This window comes from Lucilia cuprina, chromosome 2 (assembly GCF_022045245.1).
Source record: "Lucilia cuprina isolate Lc7/37 chromosome 2, ASM2204524v1, whole genome shotgun sequence".
In the NCBI taxonomy this organism is placed as follows: Eukaryota; Metazoa; Arthropoda; class Insecta; order Diptera; family Calliphoridae; genus Lucilia; species Lucilia cuprina.
Window position 1 is genome coordinate 16076444 of NC_060950.1, and position 24245 is coordinate 16100688.

Consider the following 24245-nt stretch of genomic DNA (forward strand, 5'->3'; position numbering starts at 1 on the left):
GACTAGACATAGACTAGACATAGACTAGACATAGACTAGACATAGACTAGACATAGACTAGACATAGACTAGACATAGACTAGACATAGACTAGACATAGACTAAAAATAATATTATATTGTAATGTTTAAACAAAAACGGTGTAAAATGTGTACGACATCCATTAAAAACATTTTTAGCATGGCTTGCAGGTACTTATTCTGTTGTTGCGTTACTTTGTTCTATAACTCCATTAATGTTACAAATAAAAGGAAATAACGTAAATAAACAAAAATGCAAAAAAAAAAAGAAGAGAAAATAATAATAATAAAAATAAAACTCACCTCTAATACAACCGCCTCCAGGGCTGGTTGTGAAATATTTTTCATAGTCGTATGATTGAGTTTGGGTGCGCTGTCGGCACGATTTCGTCCCAATGATTGATTTGATGTACGGTTATCGGTCTTACTCAGCACCGAATTATTTGAGGATTTGTGATTTATTTCCAATGCCGAACGTAAAATGTCAACTTTAGAGGCGCTACCAATGCCATGCTTGGGCGAACGTAATGATTCAACATTATAACTGCTGCGACGTATTGATAAATGGTCGTGTATATCGCCCTGGCAAAATATAAAATAAACAAAATATTAACATGAAATTTACAGAAGTAACTAGAAGAAATTTTTCGCAAACAATTGTTTTAGTCAGCGCAAAACCTACTCACCCTTGAACCTCTTGGCAACGATGATAAGCTGCCAATTTGATTGTATTTTATCATTAATGATAAACGCTCCAATGACATTGAGGTGCCCTGTTCTTTGGTTGCAGGTTCTGTTAATTTTTCTGTTTCACCAGTTTCAACTGCTTCAACCTCTTCCTCCAAATCATCCATGTTGTGATCGAATTTACGCAGCCAAACTAAGTGCAGCAGACCGTAAGCAATACCACCCACTACAGCTAACAAACCCATATAGCGGAAAGCGTCCCTGGTGCCAAATTGCCCAATTAATAGACCACCACTAAAGGAACCACTACCACGACCTAGAAGGTATAGGAATATTTTTTTTTATTAAATGTGATATTTGTTTTAAACCTTTAACACAATTCAATTTGTATTGAGCCATAAATATGCCGTAAAAACTAATATGTCGATGTACATTTTTGTATATATCCGTTGGTTCATGTATGTGTTTTATCATGCGTTACGATTAATACAAAAACAATTTTATATCATTCCAACTAGGTTTCATTTCAAATTAAAGGAATGTTAAAATAACATATCAAACAATAGCTGTAAAAATTCTCCCAAAATAAATGGTTCAGACAACCACTGCAATGTTGCAATTGAAATGTTTTCTTTCAAACAAAAAAATTTCCATAAAAACAATTTTCAGAATTATCATATCAAATGATCGACAGGCAGTAAGTAAGAAATAGAGAGGAAAAACCTGGAAGGAAATTCTACAACAACAAGTTTTCCACTTAACATAACTAAGTAGTAAAATTGACAGAAAAATTCATTTCATCTCCAACACATGTGGGGATTGGAAAAACGAAAATATGCAAATGCATAACAAACAGAAACAAATGTTTGAAAGTAAAATGAAAAATTTTGCATGGATCTACGTAATAAACAAAGACCACAAAAATGGAGTACAACGGTAGCAAAAAATTTCAAATATTGTTGTAGTATAATTGCACTTACCCAAACTGAAGTGGGCCATACCCAAAACACCAATCAGTGTGGCCAAAAGACTTTTGGGAGCTAAAATTGAACAATAAGTGGCAGCTGCCACCCACATCAAGTGGCAAGATAAGGCTTCCATAGCTTCAAACGGAAAACACCACCAAGCATTTCTAAACGAAACCAAATAAAAAAATATATATCAAAAAAAAAAAAAAAAAAAAAACAAGGAAACAAATGAAAACAAATAAAACCAGAAATTGAATGAAGACAAACAAATCACATACAATTATCAGGAAAATAATAAAAATGGTAAAATGGTGATATAAACAAATAATACCTTAAGACACGAACTACGCAAAGGAAACGGACATAACTACTTACGCTTATCAACATCAACATTTACATCTACAATTCAGCAAATATTAATCTTGTATTTGTTTATGTGCGTGAGTAGGCGTATGTATGTATTTTACAAATTTTTCCAAATGTTTATTTGTTTTCGTACGTATTTAAGTATTTACACTTGTACTGAAGTGTGTATATATTTGTATATTACTATACTTACTCAATAAATGAATAGCCCACCAAACGACCAGCATGTGAAAAGAAAGCAATAATAATCAAATTAACATGACCAAAGATTCTGGTAATTTTCTCAGCTCCATATAAAAACGGTATACTGCTCACGGTGCCCACAGTAATTGTAATGCCTATAAGATAAAAAGAATATACACAAAATATTGGGTTATACAAACAAAATGGGGAAAATCAAACCACAAACATTGATTAAATTTGGCAGGTTACTTAAGAACTGTTTAGGCATGCATACATGTAAACAGTGGGTTTAGCTAGTTCAGCTCTAGTTCAGTTCTAGTTCAGTTCTAGTTCAGTTCTAGTTCAGTTCTAGTTCAGTTCTAGTTCAGTTCTAGTTCAGTTCTAGTTCAGTTATAGTTCAGTTCTAGTTCAGTTCTTATTTTCATTAAAGTAATTTAATCATTGAAGTTGAATATCAAAAGAATAAACATTTATCTTACTGAATACATTTTGACGCTATTATAAAAAACGAAATATTCTTAATATTTGTATTTGAAAAGAAAATTGTTGATACTTTAATATCATTGGCTTAATTAATTAACTTTTGTTTTATAATAACACTGTTATTAATTTATTTTCGTTTTTTTCTTCATCCAAATTCTTTGTTGTTGTCATGTCTGATAATTAAATAATTATAATTTGAGTGTCACCCGAATAAATAAATATAGAAAATGAAGAATAAAAGAAGAAAATAAATGAAAACCACTTGATATCAAACGCATGAAGTTGGCATTTGAACTGGAAGCAACAAACATAACACAAGCAATTTGACATTAGAAGGACAATTGTTGAAAATGATTAAGATGATGAAAATGGTGTTGAAGGGAGGAGGATGTATATTTTTCCCACAACTGACAAAAAAACAGAAAGACGAAGACGTTCTTCTTGTTGAAAATGTTGAAGATGATGAGATGACATAAACACTAGACATTTGAACTGAAAATAATACTGTAAAGTGAAGATGATGATGAGACTGGTGATGAAAATGATTTGTGGCTTTTATTTGCTCTTATTACTTGTGAAACATACATTTATACATATCCATAAAATGACATCATTTTACGGTCGGCAGCTTTAATGCTGCGTACGTTTTTTGTTCTAAATAAAATTTTGTTTATTAATCATTATTACTGTGTTATTTCAATTTTGTTTTATGTCTAAAATCTTTAATGATTTATTTATGTATTTTGTTAATTTTTTACATATTTTGTATTTTCTTCTTAACCATTTGTATGTGTTTAGATTCCTGGCTACAACCATGTTATCGGCTGGTGTCACTATTATGGATCCTATTGCCCTGACAATGATTGAAAAGTATGGTGGTGATTTTGGACGTGAACGTCTTTTCTCCAGCATTGGCATGGCCATCTTCTCACCCATCACTGGCATCATGATTGATTATTTTTCACGCGGCCTTGGCTACACCGATTACTCGGCTGCCTTTTATACATACGATATTCTCTTAATTATTTCGACAGTGTCGGTGCTGATGATGCCATTGGGCGAAAAACTGCCGGCCGATAATGTCTTTAGGGATTTATGGAATTTATTGAAAATGCCGCATGTAATTACATTTATCTTCTTCTTGTTCATATTGGGCAATTTCTGGGGTTTCATTGAGAGTTTCTTGTTTTTATATTTGAAAGAATTGGGAGCACCAAATTATTTATTGGGTGAGTAAGATAAACAAATAAGTGCGTAAGTATACATACATACTCAAATCAAGAAAAACAAAGTAATAGAAAATTTATACAAATTACTTTATACGTTTTGAGGGATTTTTCAGAATGCTGATGTGTGTAATAGTGGGAACAAACTAGAACTGAACTAGAGCTGAACTAGGGCTGAACTAGAGCTGAACTAGAGCTGAACTAGAGCTGAACTAGAGCTGAACTAGAGCTGGACTAGAACTGAACTAGAACTGAACTAGAACTGAACTAGAACTGAACTAGAACTGAACTAGAACTGAACTAGAACTGAACTAGAACTGAACTAGAACTGAACTAGAACTGAACTAGAACTGAACTAGAACTGAACTAGAACTGAACTAGAACTGAACTAGAACTGAACTAGAACTGAACTAGAACTGAACTAGAACTGAACTAGAACTGAACTAGAACTGAACTAGAAATGCACTAAATTGTTAAAATCCCTTTAAAGTTTTTCTTTGACAACCCTTTCCCATAACATTCAATATTTATATTGATGATGCTCATATTTCTATATAGCTTTGCCCATCCTATTGCCCTAAGATCAGCTGTAGCAGTCGAAATGTTTTTTAATGAATTACTATTTGATTATGATTTCATTACACTCAATTGTGTGGCTGGTTGAGTTGATAGCTGTAGTCCCTTCTTCTAACTACTTAAATGCATAAAGGACGTGCATTGGTCAATGCTGTTTTTGTCATTATGTCAAAATGCCATTGAGAAAATGAGAGTGTGTGTGTTAGTTATAATGAAACATCAACAACATTTTGATTGTTTCAACATGATTTCGAGTTGTTTTGCTTCAAGAGGAATTCGTTAGCAGTGAATATGTGTTGGTTTTTGTAGTGCATATATCTTTTGTCATAGTGTGTGATATCAATAATTTTAAGTTTTATTTGAAGTTGTGTATAGATATTTGTGAAAATTTAAAATTTGAACAGATGACATTATTTATTTATTAATATAAGGAAAACGTCTTGTTGTCTTTAGTTATTTTATAAAATTTTAAAGTTTGGTTTGATTTACGTATAAAAGTAAAGAGTAACAATTTCTTTATATTAGTTTTAAGTTTTTCAGTGTTTTGCAATATTGAATTACATATGTATATGAAGGATATGTTTGCGAATGAGTAATATGCAATTTTGTGGGAATTCTGTAATACTTATACGCAAAACGATTATTACGTAATTATTTTGTGATTTTTTTATTTTTAAAGAAAATTTTTGGAAAAAATATCTATTTTAGTTACAAATTGCAAAGAGTAATTTTTTAGAGAAAAGTTAGTGAAAAACTTTAAACAATAATCCTTAAATACTTACTTTTTATATGCTTTTATTATTTATACTTATTCCTAATACCAAGATTTTTGTGGTCAAAATTCTATTGCCAAACGAAAATGTCAACTAAAGTTGGTGACACTTGAAAATTTGCAACGTCATCATAATAATATTAAAACAAATAAAATAACCTCAAAATATGGTATTGATATAACTTAAATTTTTAAAACCAAATGCAGCATATTTTTTCCAAATTTGTAACAAATATTTTCATTTTGTATTCACATAATAATGTTCTCTTTTCCGTTTTTTCTAAAGTTGAATCATTGGATATGGAAAATATTACCGCAGCCACCACCTACAGTTGGGTTCATTCGAATGCTAGTGATTCGACCTACTTTATGCTACAAATGCATCCTGATCTAGCCGATCCCATCGAACAATTGGGCATGGAAATCGAACAGGATGACAATGAGACGGTAACAGATTTTAAACAACGTTTCGGTGAGAAACGTCTTTGGGAAATGCAAATCAATGTCACTGATTTAGAAGAATTGGATTTACGTTGCGGTGGCATAGCCAGACGACATAACATGTCACGTGTCTCGAATGAAACGGTGACCTGTATGGTGCAACGTTGTACGTTCACATTAAATGCACCAGAAATTTGTCCACCTGATTATAAGGAAACTGATGATACAATATTTTGGATTTACTTTATGTTGAGGTAAGTCAGTTGAAGGGTTAGATGGTTGGTTGGCTGACTGACTGGCTGTTTGGTTGTTAGGTATTGCAGCGTCTGACATTTATTGACTTTTGATGTTGGTTGATTGTGTAACTCTAATGCAGACTTATACCTTAAATGAACATTGTGTGCATTAGTTTTGTGTGTTGTGTGCTTAAATGGAAAGAAAGAACAGCATATCAGGTTAGGTTAGTCGATTTAAATTTCATACAACTGTTATTCGAGTATAATAAAGGATTTGTTTGTGTATGTTTTCCATTGACATGCTGTGTATTTATGTGAGTATTAAAAACAGTGTAATTTGAACATACATTGTATACTTTGACATTTGATGTGACTTTACGTATGTTTTTCTTTTTACTCTCTCTCTATTGAGTTTGTTATTTCCAATCATTGCTGGGAATAACTATTGAAACTGCTGTTACATCTAGCAGTTTTTGTATTTTTAGAGTTCTTTTATTTATGTTCAAGTGACTTGTGTTTTGTTGTTGACTTGGTTCGAAAATATACAAACAGTGCATAAACTCTCAAATTTAGTTCTAGTTCAGTTCTAGTTCAGTTCTAGTTCAGTTCTAGTTCAGTTCTAGTTCAGTTCTAGTTCAGTTCTAGTTCAGTTCTAGTTCAGTTCTAGTTCAGTTCTAGTTCAGTTCTAGTTCAGTTCTAGTTCAGTTCTAGTTCAGTTCTAGTTCAGTTCTAGTTCAGTTCTAGTTCAGTTCTAGTTCAGTTCTAGTTCAGTTCTAGTTCAGTTCTAGTTCATATCAATGTCAGTCTTTCCGAAATAAAAAAATTTAAGAAAAAAATTTTTATAATTTTTTTCTTAAAGATCAGCTCATAACCGCAATTCTCCTTTATACCGGCATTCTTGGCAACCCTTGTCATAGAGGAGTACATATAACCAAAAATCACAAAAATCCCAGCCAATATAAAACCAACAGTATAGCTATTAAACTGATAACTTTAATAATAACTTTGTACTATTTGACAGCTGGTAGAAAATAAAATGAAGTGCAAACGAAAAATACAAAATGAACCTCTAGCAAAATCAAAATAAATCCACCCCAAACACCCACTTTTGTAAACATTTCTTTTTCTAACAACAACTTACAATAATAAAAGTACTTACGATTCCAATCTTGCTGTTCTAACATAGACATTGAGGATAAAGATGTCACTACGGGCGGGAACATTGTCGCTGACATATTAAGTACATCTTGGAATATACTTCTAGTTGTTGTTGCTGTTGGTGTTTGTGTTGCTGCGCCATCGGCAATACCCAATGGCTGTGATATTGTTGTACTCGTTGGGAATTCTGCTGCTGATGCTGGTGATGAGGATGGTAATGCTACTGCTGATGTTGCTAGAAATGGCTTACTAGTTGTTGTTGGTTGAGTTTTATGTATTGCTATTTTGTCGGTTACCGCATAATACCCTGTTGATGGACTGAATAATGTTGAGGCTGTAGTTGTAGTAGTTGCTGATTCTTGCAACAAACAGTAATCAACACATTGATTTACAGCCAATTCAAGTTCAGGTTCTTCAGGGCATTCACGACTAGGACAGGGTGACCACCAGACCTAGAACGAAAAAAGTGAGGAAACGACTAAAGTTGTTGACTTTAATAATAATCATTAAAATAATATTGGCTTCGTACAATGTCTGTCATAGTTTAACATGTAGAAATAAAATGTAAAGAGTTACTGCGACAAAAGTTGCTGACAACTTTTACTTGTTGGTTACTTTTTTGTTTTTTTCTTTAGAAGTATAGGTTGGGAAATTGTAGGCTAAAACATGTTGTTTTTAGTTAAAGAGAATCTTATGAACGCTATAGAAAATGAATTTTTTATCTTGTAATACTGGACGTATGATTGATATTAATTTAGAGATAATTTTAAAAAGTTGCCATAACTTTGGTAATTACTAACAGATTTTCAAAATATTTTCAGCATATAAAGTTCGAGACTTTTGGGTGAAATATATGATATTTAACAAAAAAAATTGACTACACAAAATTTAAAGAAAATTTTTATAAAAGAAATCACATCATTAACTACCTCTTTATTTCTAATAGCGCAATGTAAGTCATTACAAGTGTTATATTATTAGTCGCAGTCCCTTAGAGCAACGAAACTTAAATAAAATATTTACTTCTTCTCTAAGAAACAAGCACTATTTTTGCTACAAACTAATAATAATGCAAAGTTACAATTTATATTTATAGTAACTACTTATTAGTTTCTTATTGTACATATTTATAAACAAGAAACTACTATTTATATTTATACATATTTACCAATAAAACTTTTTAATAGTTGTCAAGTGGATACGATTTAATGTCAGTTACCAAGTTAATGATAGACATTGGTTAAAATTTGTATGAAGATATGGGAAAAATTTTAGTTAAGGAAAGAGAATCATTAGCAAAGCATTACTTTTGGAAAAATATTATCCTTTGCCATACTTGACGTATGATTAACTTCAATTTAAAGGTCAGGTTGAGAAAATGCGCAAAGCAATGGTAATTGTGCAATGTTTTACCAATATTCAAATAAAAAATTTGGAAAATTATTTGGTCAGCTAGAAAAAATGTCAACACAAATACATTTTGACTCTATTTGACTGTTTTAGACTCAGAGAACTACCATGACGTCCAGATTTTTTTAATGTCCACACTATTGAGATATTTTCATTGAAATTAATTTATTTTTCAACTCAACATACAGATCTGTGTTTTATAGTATTCGGTTTAGCATATGACCATTAGAAATCTTAGAAAGTCATTTATTCCGAAACCGATATATAACCATTCTGTATTACTCATCTGCCTGTTCATTTCTATAGTGGCACCTGTAAGCAGAGCTCTAAATCATTGTTATGGTTTGACAAATATTTCTTTCATTTCTTTTATGACTAATAAGAAAGCGGTAAGGGTTTATTCAAAGAAAACCCTCTTGGTTACCGGCAAAAATGTCTATGTTACCACTAATAACAATTTATTGCAATATGGGACATATAATTAACAGCAATTTAGCTTTCAAATGATGTTTCTTTGATGAACGGCCACTACATAAGGGTGAAGGAGTTGCCACCAGAATTTAGTCTGCCTGAACTAAAGGAGTACAGTGATGTCACTGTATTCCTCGGACGTTTCTTGGAATGATTTGAAATAGAGAACCACATATTCTTGTACTACGGGAGGCCAGGTCTTGTACTGGCTATTCAGTTTGTTGAGGTTCATTGAAGGTCCACGTATTGGCTGTAGTTTAAACCAAAATTTACGATAAAAGTGACTTGCGAGACTATAGGAGTAAGCATTGGAAAATAGTTGGTATTAAATGTATATGATACAAGATGAATGAAGGGGTATTATATCGCATCTGGTTTTCTACGAATATGTCGGATTAATGAGAAATGTGTTGGGTTGAAAATGGATAGATGAAAGGTTTCTTATTATACAATTGAATTTTCCTTTCTTGTTCAGAGCAAACTCTGTTCATACCAGATTTACCAGAGTGTGCTCTCTGTTAGTAAAAGGAAAATCCTTGGTGTATTTGATGGATTTGTACTTCGGTCTATCAGTTATATCTAGTTGCTGGTGCCGACTCAACAGAGATTTTAAACGGAAGTGATGATTTTGCATCTCTGTAGATAAGCATCGAGGCAGCTATGGTTAAGGATTAGAAGGCTTAAGTACTTGAGCAAAGGGTACATATACTGGACCAGAAATTACATATACGTAAATTGCCACCTGCGTTTATGAAACTCATCTAGTTGATGAAAAAGACAACCGTAAAGTAAGGCCAACACGGTAGGTGTTCCCTTAAAGGACTTCGATATTAATTTCAAAGTATACTACCTTCGTAATAACATGATTATAAGGAACATAAAATTTATTGTCACACTAGACGTATGATTAATATTAATAAAAAGTTAATTTGAAAAATCTCCTATAATTTAAGTAATTTTTCAGTGATTTTGAAAAAGTTAACAGTAACTAAAAGCCGAAAATTTACTGATATAATTAACAGTAAAAAAGTATCAAAAGATATGAATTTAATACATAAAATTCAAAAAGAATATTGTTACTTTTTCATCCATATCATTAATTATTCAATATTAACAAATTGAAGATTTTAACAAGTTATAGCTCAAATTATAATCTTTCAAATTACTCCAAAATTGTTTAGATCTTATTTTAATTAAATAAGTTATAAAAAAAATGTATTCTCAAGTATACTCGACGTATGATTAATATTAATGTGTATGTTAGTATATAAAATTACCTTTAACTTTTGCAATTGCTAAAAGATTTAGAAAATTAGGCTATTATTTAATAGCCAAGCATGTATTTCAATAACTCACATTATAAAATTATAGAATTATAGATCAAGTCTTAAATTTTTCTACTAAATTTAAATGTTTATAACCTGGGGAGGATTGGGTTTGTGCTGATGTTAATAACATACAGAAATATTCATCCTGTAGCCACCTTTAAGTATACCAATAGGCTTAGAATAGTTTTATGAGTCCGTCTATTCGTCTGGCTGGTTGTCCATATAAACCTTGAGCGCAAGGTACAAGTCGCAATTTTTAAGATAATTTGATAAAATTTGGCACACACTCTTTTTTTGGTCCATGGACGTATTGAAAATGGATAAAATCGGTTCATTATTTCTCCTAGCTCCCATACAACCGTACACCCCGAAAAGACGTCAAAATTAAGTTTTATAGAACTTTTAATGACACAACCGATTTTTATAATGATGGGACCTCATTTGACCGTAGCACCAATACAAACTCTCTTCAAAAATGACTTGCAGGTCGAAATTCTAAAAACTAATAACACTTTTAACTTTAAAGTAGACGTGAATTCCTTTACCAACATTTATAGGGATAGGTCCATATTTTCTCCTACTCCCCTTTGAGCTCTTTTGTAAAAAATCTTTTTTTTTTGCCAAAAATAAGTAAAAATATTCCGGAACAAAGTTAAAAAAAAAACAATTCAAATGATTTATTTTTTAAATAATCCCCATTTTTTAACATACTGACTGGTGTAGGGTATCATATGATCGACTATGCCCGACTATATATTCATACTTGTTTTAAATGACTTTTAAAGTTTATTTTGTTATAATATAAAACAATAATTCAGCGTGTTCGTTTTAAAACCTAAATAAATATATTTTTATAATTATTATAAAAAATATTTTTTACCCACACAACGTATGATTAATATTAAATAAAAGGTTCATGTGAAAAACATTCCATAACATTGAAATTTGATTAACGATTTTCAAGATTCAAAATGCATATGAAAGACAAGATTTAAGCAAGGTAACTTCTTATAGATTTAATATCATAAATTGGTATGAAACAATCATAAATGTAATGTAAACCTCAAAACTATAATACAAAATTATTAAAAATCTTAAAGGAAACTGTTCAATTACACAATTTCTTTAATAACTCCAAATACTTACAACATCTAAAGATAATTTGGACATATTTTATTTAAAATTTATTAATAATACTTAAACTAACCTGTGGTTTTCTTACAACATTTAACAGGGTTTATTATTAATAAAACAAATTAATAACCTAATAATTTATGTTTAATAAAACAAACTAAATTTTTGTGGTTAGTTACCAAAGATAATTTAATATACTTGTAAACAAATTAATTACGTTGAAATTTATTAAACAAACTAACACTTAGACAAAAGTTCGAACAACAAATTAAAAGCAATTATGAGACAGCAAATCTCAAGTTAAAACAAACACGCTAAACTACAATAAAATCCTTAACAAAAACAGGAAGAAAGGAAAATACTATAAGAAAAAGCCACAAAACTTCTAAACATAACTTAAATACCAATGTAATGGGCCAAAAACTATCATTAGTTACAATGTTTATCTAAGATATTTAACATTAATTTCTCAAACATTTCTATATATATAATAATATTATTTCCACTTGAATTCAATAAATTAATTTTAAACATCACCACTACATTAAACTTAGCACTAACTATACACACTTTAAATGGAAAACTACAGAGAAATAAACACAAAAAAACGAACATTATTAAAACATTAAAAACTCAAATTACTAGATAAATGATGTAAAACAAGAAAATGAAGAAAATAAGTAAAAAATACAAAAGTACAACTAGGAAAGAGAACACTTTATAAAAAGCCACAATGAAAATCTATAAAACAGCTTTAGTAAGGGGTTGCTAAAGTTGCTATTGAAAAAGCAAAACCCTTGATTAACCAAAAGTAAAAAAAAGAGAAAACTAAAGAAAAACCAGCAAATTACAGCGAACAATAGTTGTAGTTAGTCTCTAGGATATTGTAGTTATGCTGTAAAGAGAAATGTTAAAATAAGAATATAAAAATAAAATATTTTTTATATAGAAGTTATATCCTTATGAAGGACCTTCTTGTTTGCATATTTAAATAGAATGGAATATGTTCTATACATACACACACATAGATATATATGTGTGTATTAAAGTGCTAGTGGATATTTTTACCAAATCACACACTATAAACCACTTTTGCTTTTTAACAGTGTGAAAGAAATGTGCAATAATCTAACTTAAATCTCGATGATTTATACTTAAGTATTTAAAAATTAACTTAAATGCTCTTTTTACCATTTATTTGGCATCAAAATTTTAAACTTATCTCTATATAAGCTTTACCTATTAATAATATAAACTTTAAGTTCTGCAGGACGTATGATTGATATTAATTTAGAGGTAAAATAAAAAACCTCAAAACAACATTGTCAATTTTGAAGAGATTTCTAAAAAACGAAAGTTAAATGAAAGCTTAATGTTCTGTGCATAATTTTGTAAATCTAATAGATATATATTCTCAGGAATTTTTCATTTTTTATAGCTTTAAGTAATATATAATATAATTCATATTATTTTACTTCCTTAATTTATCTAGAATTTTCTAATTTGTTATTTGTAGCTCTCACTGTATTTTGCTGTTTAAGGGTTTGTTTTCTATTTCCTTTTATAACATTTCACTATTTTCTATGTAATTTGTATGCCAATAATAAAATATGGACTCCTTAGTCAATATGCGTTATGTACATACATAACAACTACTACAATTACACGTTTTTAGTCGAATATACAAGTACCTACATACTTCAGACACACTTTAGTATAGTGCGGAACTAAACGAGTTCGTTTGAGAATCAAATGAAAACGTGGCTGCTGTGTTCATACATTCTTAATATTTACTTACTTTTTTATATGTAAGCATTCAACTGATTTGTAAACCCATTAGGAAATATTGTAGAATTTTTTTGTATTTAATTTTAAACATATTTTTATTGGCCATAAATTAATTTGAATATTAATGTTTTTATTATTAATATTTATTTTTTTTTGTTCTTGTAAAAAAAAACTATTTTTGTTATTTTTTGTTGTTTCTATTGGCTGTTGTTATCTAATGGCAAAATCTAATAATTTTTTTTTTATTTTTTTACAATTCCATATTTTTTATTTCTTCTAGCAAAATGTTTATGTAACAGGCTTGGAAAATGTGTTATCTCTTCAATAGTTTATCATATAGTCTATTGTCTGGTCTTTTACCTTAACTATAGACTAGTTTATCGATAATTCAATGAATTAAATATTGATTAGTTTTTCTATTGTTTTTCCTATTGATAAGTACCTAGATTTTCGAATATATTGTCTTACAATACAATACTTATGTACAGTCTATTTTCTAGCCTATTTACTAGTCACTTGAATATTCTGTTTAAAAGTCCCTTGACCAGTTTAGTAACAAATCTGTTGACTTATCTTGTGACTATTGTTTTAATCTTTCGATTAGTTTATGAACTAGTCTATTGTCTAGTCTATTGTTAAGTCTATTGACTACTCTATTGACTAGTCTATTATCTGGTCTATTGACTAGTCTGTTGACTAGTCTATTGTCTATTCTATTGACTAGTATTTTGTCTTGTCTATAAACTAGTCTTATTGATTAGTTTTTCTATTGTTTTTCTTATTGATTAGCACCTATATTGTCGAATCTATTGTCTATCTTATGTACAGTCTATTTTCTAGCTTATTTACTAGTCACTTGACTATTCTGTTGAAAAGTCCCTTGAAAAGTTTAGTAACAAATCTGTTGACTTATCTTTGTGACTATTGTTTAATCTTTCGATTAGTTTATGAACTAGTCTATTATCTAGTCTATTGGCTAGTCTATTGACAAGTCTATTGTTAAGACTATTGACTAGTCTATTATCTAGTTTATTGACTAGTCTTTTGTCTCGTCTATTGACTAGTCTATTATCTTGTCTATTATCTATTCTATTGACTAGTCTATTGTTTGGTCTATTGCCTAGCCTATGGACTAGTCTATTGACTAGTACATTGACTACTCCATTAACTAGTCTGTTGTCTAGTCTATATATCAACTTGCCTATTAAATGTTATATTCACTAGTTCAGTAACTATTTCATTGATAAATCTATTGACTAGAATGTTGATTTGTCTAAAAGACTAAAATGTTGCCGCTTTTATTGACTAGTCTATTAATATATCATCTATTGACTAGTCTATTGACAACTATATTCTTTTGTCTGATCTAATCACTCGTCTATTGTGTACACCATTGTATAGTCTGTGGACTTGTCTATTGACTAGTCTGTAGATTCGTCTATTGAATAATCTGTATACACATCTATAGACTAGTATTTTGGCAAGTCTATTGCTATTACTAGTAACAACTTTATTGACTAATCTAGTGAATATTATTATATAAGTTGGTCTATTGATTAGAATGTTACCTCTTCTTTTGACTAATCTATTGATATATCGATAAGTCAATTATCTAATTTATATAGTCTAACGACACGTCTGTTGACTAGTATATCTAGTCTATTGGCTGTTGATTGTCATATTCACCAGTCCAGTAACTATTGACTAGTCTGTAGACTCGTCTATTGACTAGTCTGTAGACTCGTCTATTGACTAGTCTGTAGACTCGTCTATTGACTAGTCCTTTGGCCAGTCTATTGTCTAGTCTAATTACTCGTCTGTTGATTAGTATATCGACTAGTCTATTGACTAGTCTGTTAATTGTTATATTCCACCATTTACCAGTTCAGTAGTAGTCCAGTGTCTATTAACTAGCATGTTGGATTGCCTATCGATTAGAATATTACTTTTTCTATTGACTCGTCTATTGATATATCGACAAGTCTATTGACTAAGTCAGTGTATTAACGATTAATCCTTAAGTCTATTCTTTAGTACATTGCTAAGCCTAGTAACTAGTATATTGTCAATACATTGTCCTAAAAACCAGTCTATGTACTTGTCTATTGGCTCGTCTTCCACGTACTCAAAAATAAACAATTCTCCTAAATTGTCCATGTCTGATATGTAATATTTTTATTATTGAACTTAAAACAATGTTTAAATGTTTTCTATACACATGGCTTCACATGAGTACATGTGTGTAAGTAAAAAAAATGGACACATATAAAAAATTATCCTGAAATATACACGTACTTTAAAGTAAACATTAGGGAAGTTTTTTTTCACAACACCAGTTGTCACAGGATCAGAAACAAAGGAGTCATTCCGACGTAACACTTCTCTCTAAACAATTAACAGACAATTTCCTAAAATTTCAGAATAGAGGTTGCAAGATGGTCCTAACGAGATAAAAGTTTGAATTTTTACTTAATTTGATTGAATTTAATTTCTAACAAAATAAAAATTTCATTCTTAAAGAAACCTCCCTACTAAATACATCTATATAACTTATAGATATAAAAGAATACACACATACATTTTATTATGGTCATAGCTGTCGTTAAAGGACTATCCTCCCGTTTTTATTTTGGTAATAGCAATCCAATGTTCTAGCCAAGACTAAAATTATTCGTATCTTATATTTTATCTGCATAAATAGAGTTTGGATTTATTTGTTTTTTTAGTTTTATTAAAATTTACTATAACATAGTAAGATTTTACCCCCATCCTACACATAAACACACACGATTCCTATATGTATCTGTGCATTTATGTTATGGTATTGTTTAGTCAATATTTCATAGATGTTAAGATAACAAAATCTGTCACTTTCATTGCTTTCCATACTTATCTTAAGTGCTATTTTCTATTCTTTATTTCTGGTTTAGTTTGTTTAGTTTTTTTCTTCCTTTCTTTACTTTCATATTAAAGTTAAAGTGCTAAAGTAATACGTATATGCATATAAATTTATAATATATAACAAGTGTATAAAAAATATTGTTAAAAAATTTAAAAGGATAATTTCAAGTATTTTAGATATTTTTTTGGGAGATTAAGATTAGTAACATGTCTTATAGTAGGTACTTATAGTATAAAAATTTTATTAAAATAAATACCATTTTTTTCTTGGAACTATAAAGTAGATGTTAGTCTAATAAATTTACATACAAGATTATTATATTTTTGTCTTCAAATTGGCCAGTATGCGTTGTTATGTTACTTCTACACTTAACAAAATATTTATGTTCTTAAGTGAATAAATAATTTGAATATGTTTATTAAATATGATTTTAAGTTTTTTGTCAAAGGGCTCATAGAGGAGTAGAGGTAAATGAGAGCCTATACCTATAAATGTTGGAAGACGAATTCACGTCTGTTTCAAAGTAGAATTTAATCGTGTTAATAGTGTTTATAAGTGAATTTTGACCTTCAAGACATTTTATGAAGAGGAGCTTATATGGGGGCCGATTTCAACCATTTTCGATAGCGTTCATCCTTGCATCATGGTAATTATCGTAAATTTCATCAAATTACCTTGAAAATTGCAACCTGTAGCATGCGCACAAGGTTTACACACAGACAGACGGACGGACGGACTGACTGACGGACGACTCAGAAAGTTATTCTGAGCCGATCGATGCCCTTTAAGGTGGATGTAAGACCAATATTTTTGGGTGTTACAAACATAAGCACAAACGCATAATATCCTCCACACTGTAGTGCTATAGGGTATAAAAATTATTGTGTGTTCTACATGACGTATGATTAATATTAATTAATAAGCTAATTTAGAAAATCATTCATAATTGAAACATTTCATAAAGAAACAAACAAAAATTAAACCTTTTAACTGCTAATGAAATTCTATACGATCTAAAAGAGATTTTTTAAATCTAATACAATCAGAATTAAAGTTGGGGATCTCCAAACCGCGCTTTAATGAAATGTCCATATTGTTATCTAAACTGCATACATAAGTTCATGTTGATGTAGTTTCCTAAAAAAGCAACCTTAGTGCATTTCACTGATGGTTTTTTAAATGACTTTTTTGTATTTAATATATTTATTAAAAATGTCTCATCTCCAACTGTTAATGCGACATTTTATTACCCAAATGTTCACATAGACATCAAAGTCGTTTTTGAAAAATTTAAGGATTTCGATCGAGTAGCTCCAACTCTATTGATTCACTGGAATACCGTTGCAACGTAGGATGTATTTTACTGTTTTTTTCGATACAACAATGGAAGATGTTTCTCTAAAATTAAGGAGCTTGTTTCCGATACTCATTTATTTTTGCGTAAAATATGTCTCTGTGACATACAAAAATATTCGTCCTAGACCCACCTTAAAGTATACCAATCGGATTAAAATCGTTTTCTGAGTCGATTAAGCTATGTCCGTCCGTCCGTCTGGCTGGCTGTCCATGTAAACCTTGTGCGCAAGGTGCAGTTCGCAATTTTCAAAATAATCAGATGAAATTTGGCATGCACTTTATATTTGACCCAAGGACCTATTGAAAATGGTTAAAATCGGTGCATTATTTCACCTAGTCCCCATAGAACATAACCCCCCCAAAAAACCCCCGAAAAATATACAGATATATAGATAAAATACGGCACAACTAAGTTTTATATAAGTCTTGATGATCCTGCCAAATTTCATAGAGATCGGGCCCCATTTGACCCTAGCTCCCGTACAAAGTTCCCTTCAGAAAATTACTTGAATATCCCAAATTAACTTATAAACACAAATATCGCGATGAAATTCAGCACAATAAAATCTTATGTAAATATAAATATATTCACAAAATTTTAACGCACTTGGTCCATATTTGCCCCTAGCCCCCTTATAAAGCCTCTTTCATAAAAATAGTTTTTCATCCATAAATTGCTTAAATGTATCGGAACAAGGAAATATTGAAGATAAAGGCTTTATTATGAAAAATAAATCGTATTTAATATTTATAACTGGTGTAGAGTATCATATGGTCGGCCATGCCCGACTATACTTTCTTACTTGTTCATATGTGAGTCCAAGTCCTTATATAATTTCGTCTTGAGAAAGTTCCTTTAACATTTAAACCAGTTCCATTTCATACACAAATGTTTATTTTAAGGTCAAAGTTTTCCATTGGATGCCTGATTATGGGAAACTTCTGTTTACATTTAACCCAAAGTCTCCATATAAGATCATCCTCAGAAAGTTATGTTAACGTTTTTAGTAGACTTTGTAACACTAATGTATTAATAAAATATTAAAAAACTTATTTTCTATGAGTGTAAATATCTGTATAAAATCACATAAGGATCAGCATTTAATTGACACCATCAGAATATAGAAAATTACTTTATTATTCATAAATTCAAAAATTTAACAAAATTTTTTTGTTATTTAATATCAAACGTTTTCTTCAATTATTTCTTGCAGTGTAGGCTCCCTTTCGATAAGTGTTTTTCTAAATATATATGCATTTATATTATTACTCATACGTACATTGTACACACATACATATGTGTTGCTTTTCTCCCCTATATTACTTTATTTTTATATACAGTTCATATTAAGGATGAGATTTTCTTTTAGTATACACATACATACATGTAAATCTAAATATACCTTTATGTGTGCGTGTGTGACAACGCATATTACTCATACGTATTAAACCAACAAACATAGTTAAAGAAAAACAAGTAAGAGTGCTATATTCGGCTATGCCGAATCTGATATACCCTTCACCTTTGTTGTAGATGCATTATTATTTTGTACAATAATTAAAAATTTGATATATGTGTAAGAAGACAAATCTATATATATATATATATATATATATACATACATACATAATATATATATATATATATATATATATATAATATATATATATATATAATATATATATATATATATATATATAATATATATATATATATATATATATATATATATAATATATATATATATATATATATATATATATTATATATATATGTATTGGTCCTCACTTAATCCGGGCCATACAAACTTAATTACATGTTCCTAGGTTCAATATTGCAGAAATTGTAAAAAGTACCTTTTGAAGAACGAAAAAGTACCAAGAAGTCCCCTTTTACTGGTTCTCACTTAATCCGGGATATACGAACTTAATAACATGTTTCTAGGTTCAATATTATAGAAATTTCAAAAAGTACCTTTTGAAGAATGAAAAAGTACCAAAAAGTACCCTTTCATGGGTCCTCACTTAATCCTGGCCATACATACTTAATTACATGTTTCTAAGTTTAATATCGGAGAAATTGCAAAAAGTACCTTTTGAAAAACGAAAAAGTACCAAAAAGTCCCCTTGTATGGGTCCTCACTTAATCCGGGCCATACATACTTAATTACATGTTTCTAGGTTCAATATTGTAGAAATTGCAAAAAGTACCTTTTGAAGAACGAAAAAGTACCAAAAAGTCCCCTTTTATGGGTCCTCACTTAATCCGGGCCATACATACTTAATTACATGTTTCTAGGTTCAATATTGTAGAAATTGCAAAAAGTACCTTTTGGACAACGAAAAAATACCAAAAAGTCCCCTTTTATGGGTCCTCACTTAATCCGGGCCATACATACTTAATTACATGTTTCTAGGTTCAATATTGTAAAAATTGCAAAAAGTACCTTTTGAAAAACGAAAAAGTACCAAAAAGTCCCCTTGTATGGGTCCTCACTTTATCCGGGCCATACATACTTAATTACATGTTTCTAGGTTCAATATTGTAGAAATTGCAAAAAGTACCTTTTGAAGAACGAAAAAGTACCAAAAAGTCCCCTTTTATGGGTCCTCACTTAATCCGGGCCATACATACTTAATTAAATGTTTCTAGGTTCAATAATGTAGAAGTTGCAAAAAGTACCTTTTGAACAACGAAAAAGTCCCCTTTTATGGGTCCTCACTTAATCCGGGCCATACATACTTAATTACATGTTTCTAGGTTCAATATTGTAGAGATTGCAAAAAGTACCTTTTGAAAAACGAAAAAGTACCAAAAACTCCCCTTGTTTGGGACCTCACTTAATCCGGGCCATGCATACTTAATTTCATGTTTCTAGGTTCAATATTATAGAAATTTCAAAAAATACCTTTTGAAGAACGAAAAAGTACCAGAAAGTCCCCTTTTATAGGTTCTCACTTAATCCAGGCTCTACATACTTAATTTCATATTTCTAGCCAATAACAAAACATTAGTGCTGCTCTCGCTCTGCTACTCTTGCTCTGCTGCTCTTGCTCTGCTTTGCTTTTGTAAACAAATTACAATAACAATATTTACCGTATTGTTATGTATTTTGTTTTTGTTTTTTGCAGTTTCTGTCTGAGCATGAATAAAAAATCTAAATTTTATATGAAATTTTCAGAGGTTGTCTCGGTTTTTTGCTCATATCTCCGTTATTTATGGACCGATTTTGCTGATTTTAAATAGCGTTCTTGCCGGTCGTATATCTGATAGAATTATGGAAGATTCGGATCTCGCAGATATCTGGGGTCTTCTAAAAACTGATTTCAACAAACATACAGACAGACAGACAGACAGACGGACGGACAGACAGACAGACAGACAGACAGACGGACATGGCTTAATCATCTCCGCTACCTATAAGGATCCAGAATATATATACTTTATAGGGTCGGAAAATTATATTATAGAAATTACAAACGGAATGACAAACTTATATATACCCTTCTCACGAAGGTGAAGGGTATAATAAAGAAAATTAAAAACTTCTTAAATTAGAATTAAAGACAGATCTTATAAACCTTTTAAAAAAAGATTTCTACTAACTAAAATTATCAACTGTGATCTTCCTTCTTTATCACTTAAGTCTCTAAAAATAAACTTTTCTAACTTTAATGTTTGCTGGGTCTGTCATAAACCATAAATTTGTATGTATTTCTAAGAACAAAAGTAAAAGGCGTTTGATTGTAAAAATATTTCTATTGCTTTTTTAAGATTTTTTTTTTTTCATTTTCATGTTTATTTGCTTTATGAACATGACCATGCATGCTTGCATATATGTTTATGTGTAAATTGTTTATACCATAAATATATTATATATTTTTTTTATAGAATTTTATTAAATTTTCTTTTTCCAGTAAAAACACAACATAACATAACTAAATATGTGTAAATATCCAATTTTATATGCAGTTCAATAATAAATCTGTAGAAAAAGATTTTGTGTAAAAGTGTTAAGAATTTTTTTCTATTTATTTACTTAACGAAATGAAATTTTCCCAAAAAGAAAGAAAAATTACATAAAAATTGTTAACAAGTAATTTGTAATAGTTTTGAGGTAATTTAAAAATATTTTTTACAGAAAAAAATTATTTATTTACTGTTGCAAATAAACATGTTTTTATATATTTTAAATTAAAAATTTATGTTTTTTCTGTTTCTTTAATGTAAGAATATTGGTTTCATTTTTATAAATTTCAATTATTAGAGAGGAATTTAAATAGAAATTGTAAAATATTTAATAATGAAAAAAAAAATTAATAAATATGTATAGTTCTAGAATTTTAGCAGAAATCAAAATAATCATTATTATGGACATTTAAGTCAAATTTTAAAGGGGGTTTTTAAAGGGGCTAGGGTCAAATGAGACCCTATAATTGCAAAATTCGTCAGGGTCATGAAGTCTAGTATGGAACTTGGTTTTGCAGCTTTTTGTCGAGATACGAGTATATTAAACATAATTCTGAACTAAAAAGCCCTATTCGGCGGTTTCACTTGTATGGGGGCTAGATGAAATAATAGACCGATGTTAACCATTTTCTATAGACTTAGTCTCCAATACCATAGAATATCATGTGCCAAATTTCATTGAATTATCTCTCAAATTGCGAACTGTAGTTTGATTATGAAGTTTACAACCCCCTATTCGGGGGTTCAGTTGTATGGGACCGATCTTATCCATTTTCAATAAGATTCGTCCCTGTAACAATAGAAGATCATATTCCAAATTTCATTGAATTATCTCTCAAATTGCGACCTGTAGTTTGATTACAAAGTTTACAAGCACTATTCGGGGGTTCAGTTGTATAGGGGCTAGGTGAAATAATGTACCGATCTTAACCATTTTCAATAGACTTCGTCCTTGGGACAATAAAAGATTATATAACAAATTTCATTGAAGTATTATCAAATTTGCGACCTGTAGTTTGATTACAAAATTTACATGGATGGACAGACATAGCTAAATCGACTCAGAAATTGATTCTAAGCCTATAAGTACACTTTAAGATGTATAGGACCAATCTTATTGTTCGTTACAAACATCAGCACAAACCCAATATACCCTCCCTACTATAGTGGTGTTGGGCATAAAAAGTACCAATTTCTCAAACTTCGTCTAGGAATACACATTTTCGTAAATTAAATTAACAAAATATTACATGTTAAAATCTAAAAATCATACGACTCAAAATTGTGCTATCAAAAAGTACCAAACAGTTTCCTCGAAATTTATCTTATTGTGGCCTTAATACCTGAATTCCAAAATAATATACCAATAACGTATATCGTGTACGTACACGCAGAAAAAAAAACATGTTTGTGGTAAACATGTTCTAAGAGCAACATATTATGGTTAAAATTATCTAAATATATTATGGTTATTGTAACAATTTTAAAATATCATATTATGGTTAAAATCAGCTAAAATATGTTATCATAAAATTGTTTATTTACCATAATATTGTTTGTTATACATGACTATATTATGATCCAATGTGATCAAAATATTGTTAAAAATATGTATTCGAAATCAAATTTATTTTGATTACTGAATCAGTACAATTACAAATACAATTACAATTACAGTTACTAAAAAAGTAAAAACCTTCATTACTCATTTAAAATTTCAATTTGATTCCCAAAAATATAACTACATTATTCTATACAAAGTAAAATACATATACATATAATGTTATAAACCAAATGAGAATTATTTCAACTCATTTTATTGTCGCTTTAAACAACAAATAGACCTTTTTTTAAATTTTATAAATAGTGGCTCAATTAGTTTGAATAAAATTAAATTTCACGTGTTTTCCCCATTTTGGTACTTTTTCCCCAAAGTAATAGCAAATATTTTTTTTTAAATAAATATTACAGATTTCTTTCCTATAATAGGTTTTTCTAATAAGAATACGTCAATAATTTATAAAAGTTTTCTTAGTCCAAAATAACAAAATAACACTTTTCTCCCTTCTGTGCACAAAAAGGTGTGAATTTTAAAAATAAGTACGAAATAGCTATCTCATTATATTAAAAGATGTGTCGAAAATATTTACAAAAATTGTATTATATTAATAAGAAAGTTATAAATGACACAAAATGGTACCATAATCACTTTGATAACACATTTTCACTCATTTGCTCTCTTTAAGGGCAAAAGTAGATGCATTTAAAATTGTTCACTAAGATTGTGTAAGACCTGTTTTACCCGTTCTTCCCCTTTTTACTCTTAAATATACAAAAATCCAAAAATCCCGCCATAGAGGATCTACATATTGAAACGAACATCTACTGTCCAGATTTCATGATTCTAGGATTAGCCGTTTGGGATGTATGAAGATGAATTAGTCAGTCAGTAACGGTAGACTTTTTTCTTTAACGATATTCCCCAAAGATTAAGTGATTATCGGGAACTATAAAAAATACTCTGTAAAAAAACAGAAAAACAAGCAAGAAGTTAAGTCAGGCATAGTCGACCATACACTGAGTAGTATGTAAAAAATATAATGAACCAATTGGGTACTTTGGCCAAATTTCATTATATTATCTTAAAAATTGCGATCTGTAACGTGCACACTAGGTTTATATTGTCTGTCCATGTAAAAGACAGAGACACATAGATAGACCGACGGACGGACAGGCAGGCAGGCAGACAGACAGGCGGACAGTCAGGTAG

General features: G+C 29.8%; 2 protein-coding genes across 2 annotated transcripts in view; both read right to left on the minus strand.

Moving 5' to 3' along the window:
- The window catches only part of LOC111680647, an 8453-nt gene extending 6036 nt beyond the window's left edge, over positions 1-2417 (minus strand). The window contains exons 1-4 of the mRNA XM_046948291.1: positions 2235-2417; positions 1688-1839; positions 707-1023; positions 324-602 (exon numbers count right to left, since the gene is read on the minus strand). Coding sequence (XP_046804247.1) covers positions 324-602; positions 707-1023; positions 1688-1808 — 717 coding nt within the window. The 5' untranslated portion in view covers positions 1809-1839; positions 2235-2417. The remainder of the gene's footprint in view (positions 1-323; positions 603-706; positions 1024-1687; positions 1840-2234) is intronic.
- Positions 2418-6968: 4551 nt separating this feature from the next.
- The window catches only part of LOC124419340, a 22891-nt gene continuing 5614 nt past the window's right edge, over positions 6969-24245 (minus strand). The window contains exons 3-4 of the mRNA XM_046948297.1: positions 7118-7568; positions 6969-6979 (exon numbers count right to left, since the gene is read on the minus strand). Coding sequence (XP_046804253.1) covers positions 6969-6979; positions 7118-7568 — 462 coding nt within the window. The remainder of the gene's footprint in view (positions 6980-7117; positions 7569-24245) is intronic.